General features: G+C 41.4%; 1 protein-coding gene and 1 pseudogene across 2 annotated transcripts in view; one reads left to right on the top strand and one right to left on the bottom strand.

Moving 5' to 3' along the window:
- Positions 1-1,187, bottom strand: part of GABRR1 (gamma-aminobutyric acid type A receptor subunit rho1) — a gene marked incomplete at its 5' end in the record, with an annotated part of 30,808 nt that extends 29,621 nt beyond the window's left edge. Inside the window, 2 exon segments of the mRNA XM_080938543.1 lie at positions 1,065-1,168; positions 1,170-1,187. Coding sequence (XP_080794669.1) covers positions 1,065-1,168; positions 1,170-1,187 — 122 coding nt within the window.
- Positions 1,188-3,009: 1,822 nt separating this feature from the next.
- LOC308437388 (heat shock cognate 71 kDa protein-like) lies at positions 3,010-4,908 on the top strand (annotated as a pseudogene). The gene has a single exon. The product of its transcript is annotated as a heat shock cognate 71 kDa protein-like (transcript).
- Positions 4,909-16,970: the final 12,062 nt, after the last annotated feature.

Genomic DNA, 16,970 nt, shown 5'->3' with positions numbered 1-16,970 from the left:
AGTGTTAGTTAGTTTTAATTCCCACAAGCACATTTGGGTCAAAGAATCCCTGCATTTTGTGGGTACATCCCTGCACAAATTCCATGTGCCCAAGCAGTTGCTAACCCTCTCTCTGGGCACAGCGGTCCTCCTCAGTACCCAAGGCTTGCTGTGGCCACAGGATGTCTGAGAACCTAGTCTAAAGACATTGTAGAAGCAGACAGAAACTGAAGAAGTGAGCACATCTGAGCTGTGAGTCTGCTTTGGGGAGGACTCTGACCTCAGAAGGGAGCACAGAGGAACAAGACAGGGGCCTATGGATCTAGACTTTTGAGAGACACACTTCCCTCACGTTAGCTGGTCTTTCTTACTCCACAGATTTACATCCACGTAGAAGGAAAACTGGTTCGACTGGAAGTTAACGCTGATGACCAAACGATGTCCTCTCTTCATCTGTCTCCTCAGCAGTGAAGGAGTGTGAGGCCTGGCTGTCTCCAGTGCCTGCCTTACTGACTGAAGCCCGGAGGGTCTGTGTAAGGATGCAGCCAAGCTCATGTGGCCTTAGAGATAGGTGAGGCCAAAGGCCAGGTCCCTAGCTGGTAAGCTCCATCTGTGAGCAGCTACGGCGCGGGCGGCACGTACCAACCTAACCCCTCCCAGGTTGCAGGTAGGAAAGAACTACTAATGCTGCTGGCGATACATCCCAATGTAAACCGTTTTTAAAAGAACACCGAAAAGAGTCCTGCATCCATAACCGAAATCTTATTTACTTGCAAGTCATTCCCACAGATCAAAACTCCCATCAGTCCCTTGAGAGTCTGTGCAGATCTCATCCTCGGTTTTCAGACAATGCGTAATAATCTCTTTTCCAGAATATTTTTAGATAATTAATAAAAAGTTTAAACATATGCTAATACTATCGAGTATAGTACCATTACAACGGAAAACACCATTTTAGCTTCCTGAAAGGGGAGGAGGAGAAGGGGGAGGGGCGGAGGTGTTCCCTCGCGGATCTGGCAATGCTGCTAAGACTGGACCACAGAGAACCTGCTCTTCCCCCTTGCCTACGCCTCCATGTCACTCACCTGCCTTTCCTAGACGGCTCATGGACTTCTCTTCCCGGCCAGTGCACTGCGCTCTCAGCAGCCAGAACCCACCCCCACCACAAAAGGAGTACGCCAAATTTCATTATTCTGGACAACCAACATAGATTTCCAAATCAAACGGTTCTCCCGAGAAGCCGTGAGAAGGTGAGGGGCTGCCGTCCGTCCTCCCTTAAGGCACCATTGCTGTGTTTGTTATTAGAAGGATGTTTACCCTGCCAAAATGAAGCTGCAGTCTGTAATCTGGCCAGCGGGAGAAAGCAATTTCCACTAACCCCGCAAATCCTCCTGCGTCAGATGTTGGGGATTTTCTAAACTGAGGTTGAATTCCTGTGTCCTGCGGGACAGTTCCTGGGGTTGGTTTAAATTAGTTCATCATCAAATGTAGTGAATGTATTGGTGAGGGTTTGTATCTTCAAGTTGGCTGAATAGAAAAAAAAAAGTAAATGCAGAAAGACAGAGACTCTGTCTGTCTGTCTGTCTGTCTGTCTGCTTGCTTTTACCCTCCCCTCATCTACTGATGCTCCAAGATGTTTCTAGTTTGCCCATGGTTTCTATAACCTTGGGGTTGATGCCTTGTGGGAAGCTGTGGCTGAGGTTAAGAGGCCCTTGTCTGCCGCAATGTTCTCACTGTACTTTTACATTTGGAAATGCCTGGATGTAAATGAACTGCCATCAAGTATTATGTCTCCTTTGGTACTTGCTCAGAAACCTCGGCACAGAAACGATAGGCCCAGCTTCTGTCTCTGACAGGAGAGTCAGAGTCCCATGAAGTAGGGCTACATCCAGGACTCCAAATCATTGGTTCCTCCAAGCTGAGTTGAGACTTTCAGACTGTGCTGACAAACTGACTCAGCACTCCCCTGCTGAAAAGGCAACCTGAAACCTAGGCAGCCTAGGCTGGACTTGAACTCTCTCCACATAGCCAAGGTTGTTTTTGAACTCCTGATCTCCCTGTTTCTAGATGGTCAGACTCAAAGAGATAGGGCTTGGGCCAGGTGTTGTGCGTATCTATAATTTCAGTATTCTGGGAAGCTCAGGCAGGAGGATGACACATTTGAAGCCAGGCCAGGCTTCACGGCAAGATAACATCGAAGAACCAAGGAGCTAAAAAGAGGAGTAACTAGAAGAAGAAGAGAAAGATTAGAAGAAGGCAGAAGAGGATAAAATAGGACCTAGTGTGTAATAATTAGATTGTTGGGAGGAGGGAGGAGGTACCATCTTTGATAAGATGAATGATGCTCTCAGAAGACCCCATTAGTTTCTAAAAGTGGAAACTCTTATTAAAAGAGCAAAGGTAGTATCTGTCCAACCTTTCTACCAGACAGATCCTGCTCATGTTTTCCCAGGATTTCCCACTGCTTCTTCCTGACCCTCCCCTCATGTTTTCCCAGGATCTCCCACTGCGTCTTCCTGACCCTCCCCTCCAACACCCCCCCCCAATCTGTCATATCCAGTGCCCTGGTCTAGACCCTGCAACTCTGCTGGAGTCATAACCAACCTCTAGGCTTCCACTGAGACCCAATCCTGCCAGTCTCCAAATTCACAGGCTCCTCCAATACCAAATCCAACCTTTCTAACCAACCAGATCTACTCCAACACTCCAGGTCTGGACCAGGAGGCTCAACCTGTACACCAGCCCTCTGTGCACCTGACTCCACTCCACCGAAGCCATTTTTCAAATGTTAGACCCAATCAACCTGCACATTCTCTCTTCTGCTCCAGCCTACTCTGTCCATATCAGACTTAGAACTAACAAAGGAAGTGCGCATGCTCAGATCACATAGAGGGCAAAAAGCACGAATGACCAATCCAGTATTTTCTCACAAACCTACGAGTCCTGTAGAAATTTTTGGCAACACTCATTGACCATGGAGCCAGATCTCAGACATTTGTGTGTTCACATTGTCAACGCAGCCGGGGCTACATGCAAACAACCATGTCTAAGGAATCTGCAGTTGGCATTGATCTTGGCACCACCTACTCCTGTGTGGGTGTCTCCCAGCACGGAAAGGTGGTAACCGCACCACTCCGAGCTATGTTGCTTTCACTGACACAGCACAATTAATTGGAGATTCGGCCAAGAATCAGGTTGCAATGAACCCCACCAACACAGTTTTTGACGCCAAGCATCTGATCGGACGTAGGTTCTATGATGCTGTTGTTCAGTCTGAAATGAAGCACTGGCCCTTCATGGTGGTGAATGATGCAGGCAGACCCAAGGTCCAAGTCGAATAGAAGGGGGAGACAAAAAGTTTCTACCCAGAGGAAGTTTCCTTAATGGTTCTGACAAAGATAAAGGAAATTCCAGAAACCCACCTGGTAAATACTGTTAGCAATGCCGCGGTCACAGTGCCAGCTTCCTTCAATGACTCTCTGCAGCAGGCAACAAAAGATCCTGGTACCATTGCTGGGCTCATTGTACTTCGAATTATCAGTGAACCAACTGCCTCTGCTACTGCTTATGGCTTAGAAAAGAAGGTTGGAGCTGAAATGACTGTGTTGATCTCTGACTTGGGAGATGGCACTTTTGATGTGTCAATCCTTACTATTGAGGATGATATTTTTTTAAGTCAAATCAATAGCTGGAGACACCCACTTGGGTGGAAAAGAGTGATAATCAAATGGTCAAACATTTCATGGCTGAGTTTAAGCGAAAGCACAAGGACATCAGCGAGAACAAGAAAGCTGTCTGGTGTCTCCACACTGCCTGTGAGTGACCCAAGTGCACTCTCTCCTCTAGCACCCAGGCCAGTATTGAGATTGATTCTCTCTATGAGGGAATTGACTTCTATACCTCCATTACCAGTGCTCAATCTGAGGAGTTGAATGCTGACCTGTTCCATGGCACACTGGACCCTGTAGAAAAGGCCCTTTGAGATGCCAAGCTAGATAGTCATGGATCCATGATATTGTCTTGGTGGGTGGTTCTACCAGAATCCTAATATTCAGAAAGACTTCTTCACTGGAAAAGAACTGAATAAAAGCATTAACCCTGATGAAGCTGTTTCCTATGGTGTAGCTGTCTAGGCAGCCATTCTATCTGAAAACAAGTCTGAGGATGTTCAGGATCTGCTGCTCTTAGATGTCACTCCTCTTTCCCTTGGTATTAAGACTGCCAGTGGAGACATGACTGTCCTAATCAAGCGCAATATCATCATTCCTACTAAACAGACACAGACTTTCACCACCTACTCTGACAACCAGCCGGGTGGACTCATCCAGGTGTATGAGGGTGAAAGGGCCATGACCAAGGACAACAACCTACTCGGAAAGTTTGTGCTCACAGGCATACCTCCAGCACCCCATGGGGTTCCGATGATTGGTGTTACTTTTAACATTGATACAATGGCATCCTCAATGTTTCTGCTGTAGATAAGAGCACAGGAAAGGAGAACAAGATCACCAATGACAAGGGCCGTGTGAGTAAGGAGGATATTGAGCGCATGGTCCAAGAAGCTGAGAAGGACAAGGCTGAGGATGAGAAGCGGAGAGATAAGGTTTTCTACAAGAAATCATTGGAGTCGTATGCCTTCAACATGAAAGCAACTGTTGAAGATGAGAAACTTCAAGGCAGATCAACGATGAGGACACACAGAAGATTCTTGACAAGTGCAATGACATCATCAGCTGGCTGGGAAAAACCAGACTGCAGAGAAGGAAGAATTTGAACATCAGCAGAAAGAACAGGAGAATGTCTGAAACCCTATCATTACAGAGCTGTACCAGAGTGCTGGAGGCATGCCTGGGGGAATGCCTGGTGGCTTCCCTGGTGGGGTTCCCCTCATCTGCTTCATCAGGCCCCACCATTGAAGAGGTGGATTAAGTCAGTTCAAGTAGAGAATATAGCATTGTTTCACAGGGACCCAAAATAAGTAACATGGAATATAAATTGGCACAAAAAAAAAAGAAAGAAAAAGAAAGAAAGGAAGGATGAAAAAGTGTTTGCCAACAAGAATTGCCTGGATAAGCCTCAAGATACAGAATTTAAAAGACCAATCATGAACTTCATCAAATAATTAGGAAGTATAAAGAATACACAAAGAAATACCTTAATAATATTAAGAAAAACGAACTTAAGCAGAATAAATGCCTGAGTGATGTCCAAGAAGACACAAGATACGGCTGACAAAGATGATGAAGGCAGTCCAGGACCCAAGTATAGAATTCAGTAAAGAGAGAAGAATGTTAAAGAGGCCTCAGCTGAAATGAAGATGGATGGAAAAAAGTTAGTAACCCAACTGGAAACTCAAAGGAAAGTCTTGTAAGTAGAATAAAGACAGAGCATCAAGACTCAAAGAGAAAGCAGAAGATTTAAACCAGAGAAGCAAGGAATATAAAAAACAGGAATGGAACATACAGGAAATGTGAGATGCTGTGAAAGACTAAACCTTTGACTAACAGGCATAGGAAAGGAGCAGGAATCCCAAATTAATGCCACAGACCAGATCTTCGATAAAATCATCCAAGAAAACATCTCCAAACTAAGGAAAGAACACAAGAATCAAACAGAATACCAAATAAGCAAGATCAGAAAAGAAAATCCCCACAGCATCTTATAGTCAAAACACTAAGTATACACAACAGAAAGTATATCGAGAAGAAACATAAATCACATATAAAGGAAAACCTATTAGACAGCTGATTTCTCAACTCAGACATTTTCTGGAAACTTCGAAAGCCTGAAGAGTCTGGAGCAATGCTTTCAAAGTCCTAAAAGACTATAATGGAAAACTTAGACTAATATACCCAGAAAAACTGTCTGCCACAGTGCAAGGAAAAAGAAAAACATTTTGTGATATAAACATCTTTTAAAATTTACACCTAAAGGGCTGGGGAGATGCCTCCTTGGTAGTTAAGAGCACTGACTGCTCTTCCAAAAGTCCTGAGTGCAATTTCCATCAACCCCATGGTGGCTCGAAACAATTTGTAATGGAATCTGATGCCCAATTCTGGTATTTGAAGACACCTACAGTGTACTGATATACATAAAATAAATAAATAAAATTTTAAAATTACACCTCAAAAACCAAACACAAAGAAAGTATAGGAAGCAATGTTTTGGGCTGAAGAGAAGAAAGAGCACAGCTAATAGACCATGGAAAGAATTAAAAATCCAGTCCGTGATTACTAAAACACAAAATATCACTGAGAATACAAATAAGAGTGAAAACCAACAACACCATGATCACAACTGACAAACGTGTTTCAATAACAACTTTTAATTACCAGTGGCCTCAACTCTCTGATCAAAAGACATAGGCTGACTGTATGGATAAAGAAACAAAATGGTCTACAAGGAACATGGCTTTCAAGATAAAACTGCCTTAAAGAATAAACAAGCATCCTCCAATCAAATGGAACCACAGAACAAGTAGGCATTGTTATCCCGATATCTGACAAAATAGACTTCAAATTAAAATTAATCAGAAGCAATAAAGAGAAACACTTCATTCTCATCAAGAGAATAGTTAACTAAGAAGACATGACTATCCTAAACATAAATGTTTAGGATAACCAAGCTCTGACATACCGTTTCATCTTTAAAAGATGTACTACTTAGAGCTGGAGAAATGACTCAGCAGTTAAGAGCACTGGCTGATCTTCCAGAGGTCCTGAGTTCAATTCCCAGCATCCACATGGGTTCACAACCATCTGTAATAGGATCTGATTCTTTCTTCTGGCGTGTGTGAAGACAGCTACAGTATACTCATATACATAAATAAATAAATATTTTTAAAATGTACCACTGGATTTAAAGACACAGACAGATTAAAGTCAGTCATTAGTAGCAAGTGATTTCAATACCTGCCTTTCTCCAATAGACAGGTTATCTGGACAAAAAAATAAAAAAATAAAAAAAGAAACATCAGAATTAAATGACATCATACATAAAATGGACCTAACAGATACAGAATATTCCACTCATTTGCCAAAAAATGCACACACTATTAAGTAGATTATAGAAGCCTCTCTAAATAGACCACATCCAAGGACAAAAATATTATGAATTCAAAATATTTAAATGACTTTATGTATAGTATCTGACCACAATGTAATAAAACTTAAAATCAACAGCAAACAAATTTCTAGTAAATATACAAAGTTGTGAAGATTAAATAATTCATTACTAAATTATGAATGGGTCAAAATTTTTTTAAATAAATAAAAATTTTTCTAGAACAAAATGAAGGAGAAAACACGACACAAGAAAGTCTCTGGAAGATGCTGAAAGCAATCCTAAGAGAAATTTATAATTCTAAGTGCCTATATTAAAAAATCATTAAAAGTATAAGCAAAGGGGTTGGAGAAATGGCTAAGAGCACTGACTGCTCTTCCAGAGGTCCCGAGTTCAAATCCCAGCAACCACATGGTGGCTCACAACCATCTGTGATGAGATCTGATGCCCTCTTCTGGTGTGTCTGAAGACAGCCACAGTGTACTTATAATAAATAAATAAACAAATAAATATTTTTAAAAAGCATAAACAAATGACTTAATGATGCAACTCAAAATTAAAAAAAAAACAAACCAAATCTAAGCCTAATCAACAGCAATAAATAAAATAAAAATCAGAGAATAAATCAATGAGATAGAAAACAAGATCAGGAAAAGTGGAGACCCAGAGACACAGGCCTGGTGAAAACCGGGTGAGAACGGGTTCCGACTGGCCAGGGGTCAGAGAGATCTCAGCGGAGCACTCAGAAAGTGTGTGCCTGCCCGGCTTGATCCAGGGACCCAGGAACCAGCATCAGGCCCTCTGTTCCCAGCCGGTGGCTTTTGGGTGCACAACAGGCGCTCGGACCATCCACCACCAGGAACAGCGGAAATCCAGGGATACAGGCCAGGTACAAGGAAAAGGCGAGAAAGAACAAGATGGCAAGAGGAAGGCGAAAGGACGTACCCCAGGGAAACTAAGACAACCTGGCAACACTAGAACCAGCTCTCCCATCACAACAAACAGCGGAATGCCAAACACTCCAGAAAAAGAAGACTCAGACCCGAAATCCTACCTCAAGATGATGATAGAGATCCTTAAACAAGAACAGGAGGAAAAGCATAAAGAATTAGAAGTTTTTAAAGAAGAAACAAGAAAAACACTCAAAGAACTCAAAGAACTAGAAGAAAACAGAATCAAAGAGATGAAGGAATAGAAGAAGGAATTTAAAACGGAAATGGACACAATAAAGAAAACACTAAAAGAGACAACCCTAGAGATAGAAATCCTAAAAAAGAAATCAGGAGTCACAGATGCAAGCATTTCCAACAGACTACAAGAGATGGAAGAGTGAATCTCGGGGGCCGAAGACAACATTGAAAACATAGACAATACAGTCAGAGCAGATGCAAAAACCAAAAAGCTCCTAACCCAAAATGTCCTAGAGATCCAGGACACAATGAGAAGACCAAACCTAAGGATAATAGGAATAGAAGAGGGCAAAGAATATCAACTAAGAGGTACAGTAAATATCTTCAACAAAATCCTGGAAGAAAACTTCCCTACCCTTAAGAATGAGATGACCACGAGCATAAAAGAAGCCTTCAGAACTCCAACTAGGTTGGACCAGAAAAGACTCCTGAACATCTTGCCTCTCAGAAGCCTGTGGCCCTCCTGATGATTGGGGCTCACAACCCCTACAATACCGGCCATTCTCCTAGGCTGATCTATATAACTAAAAAACTCATAATTCTTTTTCTCAGAACCTGCAGGCCTGAGTGTACTTCTAAGAGCCAGCCTGAGAGAGTTAAACATAAAAATTGCCTCCCTGACAACCACTCCTCCCGTTTTCATACAACTATAGACCTTGATATCCAGAAAATAGAAAATTCTATGTCCTACCTCTAGACGGCTGGTGGGCCTGTGCCTCGGGGATCACAACCTATATAGGTTTAAAGGTCCTAAACAATGACCATGACTTTTGTTTTTAATCCAGATGGTACCTAGATTGTTATACCAGCCTTATAAAGACACACTAAATTATTGGAATCCCGAGGTCAGAGGCATCGGCTTAATAAGACACAAAAGAGAGTTGAGAGTTACCTTGCCAATTATCTTAGAAATGGGCTTAGGGGTGTCAGGGGCAGCTACAGGGACATCTGCTGTTGCCCTACAAATAAGGCTTATAAAGAGTTTAAAAGCTGCCATTGACTTAGATTTAAAAAGCAAAACAAAACAAAAACCTTAGCGAGTCTTCAAGAATTGCTAACTTCCCTATCATAAGTGGTCCTCAAAAAAAAAAAAATAGACTTGTTACTTAAAGAAGGGGTCTGTGTGCTACATTAAAAGAAAAATGCTGTTTCTACATAGACCACTCAAGAAGAGTTAAAGACAATTTAGCTAAAATTAGGAAAGTTTTAAAACAGCAGAAAAGCCCAAAACAAAAGCTGGTTTGAGACCTGGTTTAATTCTTCCCCTTGGTTTACAGCTTTGATCTCTGCTCTGTTGGGGCCTCTGATTATACTTCTGCTATTGCTCACCTTTGGCCCCTGCATTTTAAATCACTTAGTTGCTTTTATTAAAAAACATATTAGTACAGTGTGCATAATGGGGTTAAGACAGCAATACGGGGCCATTGCTAATGATGAGTCTAAGTTATGACTTTAAGATTAAAATCATGCCAAGGCAAAAGGGGAGAGTTGATATAAAAAAAGTATTTTAGGGGCTCTGAGACTTTTCCAAAACACCCCATTCTTAAAATGTGAGGCCCTAAAGACACAGAAATGGTTAAAGTCGGACTCAGAGATTTTCCAGTCATCCTAAGGCTGTGAGATCCCGTCTGTGCCTGACAAATAAAAACAATGGCCCAGAGTAATTCTCAGAAAAACCACAGAATATACTGACTGACAGCCACCTGGGCCTCTAGAAAGCCCTAGATAGGGTCCTGACACATGTCATAGTTAGCTCATGCTCTAAGCACCCAATTCTGAGAAACAAAACAAGGACAAAACCCCTCAAAGTTTTGAAATATATAAACAAGGTTCTGAAACTGTAAAAACAATGTAATAGACAGGCCAGGCTATACTGACTAATCTAAGTTAAGACAAAACAAAAATGACTGCTTTAGGAACAGCTCCCCTACCCCTCCCTGTACTGAATTCCAAGGAGAATGCAAATTGTCAACAACCTTACTGCCAAAGTTTCTCCCCCCTTTCTTCCCACCTTCCTCTCCTCTTTCTAAAAATTATACTGCTGACCAATGGTAAAATAGTAGGTCACCCCCTCACAAAAAAAAAGTATAAACGATGTATGCTTTTTGAGTTCGGGGTTGACTCTCTCTGTGAGGATGAACAACCCCATGTACATGGAATAAAACCCTCTTGTTATTACAGTGGTCTATCTTCTAATTGTGCTCTGTGGGTTGCACTCCTGAGCTAAGACTCCTCGAGGTCTTACAACAGAGGTTCTTCAGAAAATTAAACATAATACTACCTGAGGACCCAAATATTCCACTCCTGGGCATATACCCAAAAGATGCTCCAACATACAACAAAGACACATGCTCCACCATGTTCACAGCAGCCTTATTTATAGTAGCCAGAAGCTGGAAAGAACCCAGATGTCCTTCAACAGAGGAATGGATACAGAAATTGTGGTACATTTACACAATGGAGTACTTATCAACTATTAGAAACTATTACTTTGGGGGTTGGAAAGATGGCTCAGTGGTTAAGAGCACTGACTGCTCTTCCAGATGTCCTGAGTTCAAATCCCAGCAATTACATGGTGGCTCACAACCATCTGTAATGAAATCTGATGCCCTCTTCTGGTGTATCTGAAGACAGCTACAGCATATTTATATAATAAATGCATCTTTTTAAAAAACAACAACAAAACAACAACTTCATGAAATTCTTAAGCAAATAGATGGAACTTGAAGCTATCATCCTGAGTGAGGTAACCCAGTCACAAAAGAACACTCATGGTATGCACTCACTGATAAGCAGATACTAGCCCAAAAAGCTCAGAATACTCAAGAAACAATTCACAGACATTATGATGCTGAAAAAGAAGGAAGGCCAGAATGTGGTTGACTCAGTCTTTCTTAGAGGAGAGAGCAAAACACTCATGTGAGGAAATACGGAGACAAACAGAGGTGCAGGGATTGAAAAAGAGATCATCCAGAGACTGCCTCACCTGGGGATCCACCCCATATGCAGCTACTACACCCAGTCACTATTGCTGATGCCAAGTAGTGCTTACTGACAGGAGCCTGATAGGGATGCTTCCTCAGAGGCTCAGAGCCATACTGATACAGATGAGGATGCTTGCAGCTAACCATTGGACTGAACACAGGGACCCCAATGAAGGAGCTAGAGAAAGAACTAAAAGAACTGAAAGGGTTTGCAACCCCATGGGAAGAATAAAATTATCAACCAACCAAACCCTTCAGAGCTCCCAGAGACTAAAACACCAACCAATGAGCACACATGGAGAGACCCATGGCTCCAGTTACGTATGTAGAAGAGGATAGTATTGTCTGGCATCAATGGAAGGAGAGGCCTTTGGTCCAGTGAAGGCTCGTTTTCCCAGTGTAGGGAATGTCAAGGTGCTGAGGTGGGAGAGGGTGGTTGGGAGAGGGAGCACCTTCATGGAAGCAAGGGGAGGGGGATTGGAGTTCGGGGAAAGGTGATAACATTTGAAATGTAAATACAGAGAATATCCAAAAAATAGAAAAAATAAGCAACAGGGAAAATAAATAAATAAATAAATAAATAAATAAATAAATAAACAAATAAATAAATAAATGTGATAATCCACATGGAAGTAAAGATAAAAATCACATTGTATTTCAATAGATGCAATATTCAGCATGACTTCATGGTAAAAGTCCCAGAGAATATAAGACTGGGGGAACCTACCTTAACATAGTAAAAGCTACCTATGAGAAACCCACAGCCAACCTCACTGTGAACGGAGAAAAAAACAAAACAACCCCACTGAAGTCAGGAAGAGTCATCAACTATGCTCATCTCTGTTCAACTTGTGTTTGAAGCACTAGCTGGAGCTGGAAAAGTCAAGAGAAAAAAATTAAAGAGATACAAACAGCGAAAGAATAAAATGTCCGTATTTGCAGACAACATGAGTTTATGAAAAATCTCCCGCAAATGATAAATTCAGCAATGCGGCAGTATACAAAATCAGCTTTCACAGATCCATAACTTTCCTATACAACAACAAACACAATGAGAAGGAGATCATGGACATGGTCCAATTCACTGTAGCCTTAAAGAAAAAAAAAAAACCTAGTAATAAACTTTCGCACGGGAGTGAAGGGCCCTACAGTGGTGACTTTAAACCTCTAAAGAAAGAGATAGACAAAAACAGCACAAACTGAAGAGATATCCCATGCTTTCCAGCTGATAGAATTAATATTTTTAAATGACCATTTTACTAAAGGCTATATACAAATTCAGTTCAATTACAGTCAGAATCCTCATCTCATTCTTCACAGAAATTAAAAAAAAAAAAAATCTTAAAATCTATATGGAGTTACATATGAACATGTGATTCCTTGAAAAGCTAAAACAGTCTTAGCAGAAAGACTGGGAGGGGGAGGTTAGGAATTACTACTGTAGAATTATTTTTAAAGATTTTTAAATTTTTTATGTATGAGTGCTCTATCTGCATGTACACCCGCAGGCCAGAAGAGGGCACCAGATCCCATTACAGATGGTTGTGAGCCACCATGTGGATGCTGGGAAATGAACTCAGTGCTCTTAAGCACTGAGCCATCTCTCCTACCTCACCATTCCGTATTTATCTTAAGCTATATTACAGATCCACAGTAATAAAAATGGTATAAATATGATACTGGCACCAAACAAACATATAGACCAATGGAACAAAACTGAAGGCCCAAACATGAATACACATGACTTCAGCCATTAATATTTAGCAAAGATGCCAAAAACATGTGCTGAAGAAAAGAAAGCATCTTCAGTAAACACAGCTGGGGAGATGGATGTCCACACACGGCAGGATGAAATTAAACTCAAATCTACCACCTCACACAAAATTAGCTGCAGGTAGATCAAAGGCCTTAGCCTGCACCTTGAAACACCAGCACTTGCAGAGGGAAGCACGGGCAGTACCTTACGTCACATGAAGGTGTAGCAAAGCACTTTTCCAACAGTCATTTGCCTAAGAATTAATTTCAACAACTTTGCCATGAAACTAAATATTTGCACAGCTAAGGAAACAATCACCCTGGTGAAGAGGAAGCCCACAGAGTGGGGGAAAACCTTTGTCAACTATACATCTGACAGAGGACTAATATCTAGAATATAAAAAGACCTGAAGAAAGAGAAGGGGGAGGGGGAGGGAGGGAGGGAGGGAGGGAGGGAGAGGCGGAGGGAGGGAGGAAGGGAGGGAGGGAGGAAGGAAAGAAGGGAGAAAGAAAGAAAGAATGGACCTGGGGCTTGAACAGAAAGTTCAAGGAATATTTAGGAATGTGTGTGTGTGTGTGTGTGTGTGTGTGTGTGTGTGTTCCTATATATCCATATATATGTATATATTTCTAAATATATACATATATGTCATATATAAAAATCATGTGGTAGGTTTTTTTTTTTTGAGACCTGAAAAAGAAGGAATTTTCCTGAATGTTTACATACTAGATGCAAAATTGGACAGAATTTCTTGACCTTAGTTTCCTTGTCTCAGGATAGCGAACAATAAATGCTTTCTAAAATGCAGTCCAGAGCTGGAGAGATGGCTCAGCAGTTAAGAGCACTGGCCGCTCTTCCAGGGGTCATGAGTTCAAATCCCAGCAACCACATGATGGCTCACAACCATCTGTAATGGGATCTGATGCCCTCTTCTGGAGTGTCTGAAGACAGCCACAGTGTAGTCATATACATAAAATAAATAAGTAAATCTTTAAAGAATAAAGTACAGTCCAGGATTCCTTCTGGTACATCTAGACAGAGGCAAATTTGGAATTGTTCAATACCACCCGGCTCAATTTTGCTAAGCAAACCGCAAGAGGCTTCTATGGAGAATAACTGCCTTCCATGGACTTCAGGAAATAACCAACAGAACCAAATGGTGGACTGAACATCAGCACTGTTGACAACTATACATGCAGAAGCAGAGGCAGAGGATGTGAGCTCAGTGGTTAGTGACTCCGAGGGTGAGTGACAAGGGGGAGATGTTCTGGGACTGCACACAATAACATGGAGTGTGAGTGGGAGGAGGTTTTGGACGCTAGATTAGAACACGTTTTTTTAGAACTGAGTAGGGGAATCCATTGCTGCAGTGCCTGCTGCACAAACGTAAGGCCCTGAATGTGGCTGTCCAGGATACACATAAAGCCCGGGCATGGGAGTGGGGATATAACCCTGGCACTGGGGAGGCAGTTTAGACAAAGTGGATCACAAGAGCTCACTAGGCAGTTTAGCCATTTTAGGTTCAGTGGGATAACCGATTTTTAAAAATTAGGTGAAGCATCACAAAGAAAAGTATTTATAAATTGGTGTTTCTCTCACTATACAAGAAAGAATCAATTAGTTGTTTTTATGAACTAAATTCGCTTGCTTTGGTGTATTTATTGTTAATCTCTCTCTTTGGTTATTGCAGGCCCTTTGTCAGTCCTTGTTGATTTACCCATAGTGAGATAATTTCAGCACTAGTGTAAGGTGCTATAATCGCCTGACAGTTGATGGAGTCTTATTCTTTCTTTCACAATCAGTTCAGAATCCTTTTCTATGTAGGATTTATTTTTTTATGCTATGTGCTAGAACATATCAACTCTAAAATATTATCTTCTATTTGCACAAAAATGTCTGTGGGAGGATGAGTAGAAGACAAAGTAACTGAAACCCAAGCAACCCACGTGAGCATCCTCTCAGCTTTGCTGATCATTTGCTTGGACTATTGAAGTCTGAATCCGCTTGAAAACTTGAAATAAATACTTAGCTCTTGAGATAATCCAATTGTGGGCCATACCCCCCAGTACTATCTCCCAGTAATTTTTGAAAATCATTAAGTGTTTGTAATTGATCTCTTTTTGATATCTACTTTGTGTAAATGAATTTTCTGTAAGCCTATCTTATATCCTAGATAATGAATAAAATCTTCTCTCTGTATTTTTCAGGAGCAAGTCCCAACAAGGTTAAAGTCTCTTTATTTCATCAAACATTTGTTTAAAGATATCTACATGGGGCTGGAAAGATGGCTTAGCAGTTAAAAGCACTAACTGCTATTCCAGAGGTCCTGAGTTCAATTCCCAGAAACCACATGGTGGCTCACAATCATCTGTAATGGGATCTGGTGCCATCTTCTGGTGTGTCTGAAGACAACTACACGGGGTACATAAAATAAATAATTTTTAAAAGGGTATCTGCATTTGAATCAGCCAGTAAGATATTATCTATATAATAATAAATTATAGATAGAGGAACTTGCTTACAAATTATTTTTAATGACTGTTGTATAAAAAAATTTGACTCAAAATGGGGCTGTTTAATATTTCTTGTGATCGGACTGGAGAGATGGCTCAGTGGTTAATAGCACTGACTGCTCTTCCGGAGGTCCTGAGTTCAATTCCCAGCAACCACATGGTGGCTCACAACCATCTGTAATGGGATTTGATGCCCTCTTCTGGTGTGTCTGAAGACAGCTACAGTGTACTTATATATAATAAACAAATAATTTTAAAAAAACCAAAACATTCCTTCTGGCAAGACCTTCAAATGGTATCTTGTAGTTGGATTTTCATGGGTAAATGTGGGACACGCTGAAATCGAACCTTATATTGTTTCTTAACAGTTATCGAGAAAAGGTAATCTTTTAAATCAGTCACTACAACAGATTTTTGGGTAACAAGGCAGTTAAAGGGATTCCAGGTTATAAGGAACACATAGACTGAATTACTTTATTGATTGCTCCCAGATCTGTCAGCATCCTCCACTTACTATATTTCTTTTTTAATCACAAATATTGGATAATTCCAAGGGCTGGTGGACCTTTTATAAGCTGAGCCTCCGGCTGCTCTTGAACCAGGGCCTGTATCTTTTCCTTATTTAAGGACCACTGCTGTACTCAAACTGGACTGTTAGTTTGAATGGCAGAGCAGTTAGCACTCTTCCAGTAGCGGCTCTCCTTATGAATTTGGAAAGCCAAGTTCTGCTGGGTTTGTTGACTGCCTGGATGGTCTGTAACTGTTTTGATAACGTTTTGAATACCTTTATCAGGAACATCTCTTCCTGGCTTTTGTCAGGTCTGAAAGCCCCGCAGGCGTTTTCTGACAGTAAGGAATCGCCCCGTGTGTCTCTGGATGATCCACAGTCCGAACCCCAGTGTCCTCTCCTTTCACATCTCTTACATACCCAGGAAGCTTTCTCCCTGAACGCTCATTAGAAAACAACGTATTCTTAGGAACTATTTGTCCACATTTAGGAAATAACCTGGTCTTCCACAGGAATGCATTGAACATTCTGAGATCACACATTGTGCAGTTGCCTGTCCAGCCTTGAGGGAACAGCAAGATTAGACCCAATCTCCACAGTGGTTTTAGTTCATCCATAAATAGGTTCGGATCTGGCCTTTAAGGTCTAATGGACCTTTTTGCATTCATCACTAGCATTCCCAAAAGCTAAAGACTCAGTTAAAATTTCTGCAGCATCTGAATCTGATATCGCTCTATTTACAGCTGAAGTTAATCTCTGTAAAGAGTCCGTGAAAGATTCTTCTGAGCCCTGGATTATTTTTGTAAATAAGTCAGATCATTCTCCCTGTTGCTCAGCCTTGTCCCAAACATTTAAAGCTACTGTACAACGTTGCTCTACGGTCGCATCATTAAACATAATCTGCTGGGTTAATTTTTTTCCCATGTGAACTGGTCATTTGTTAACACCGACCATTGGACACAGCAGTTTCCAGCAGGC

Source organism: Micromys minutus (assembly GCF_963924665.1).
Source record: "Micromys minutus genome assembly, chromosome: 26".
NCBI classification, from domain to species: Eukaryota; Metazoa; Chordata; class Mammalia; order Rodentia; family Muridae; genus Micromys; species Micromys minutus.
Note: the sequence above shows the minus strand (reverse complement) of the source record. Positions and strands in the feature narration are given on the sequence as shown.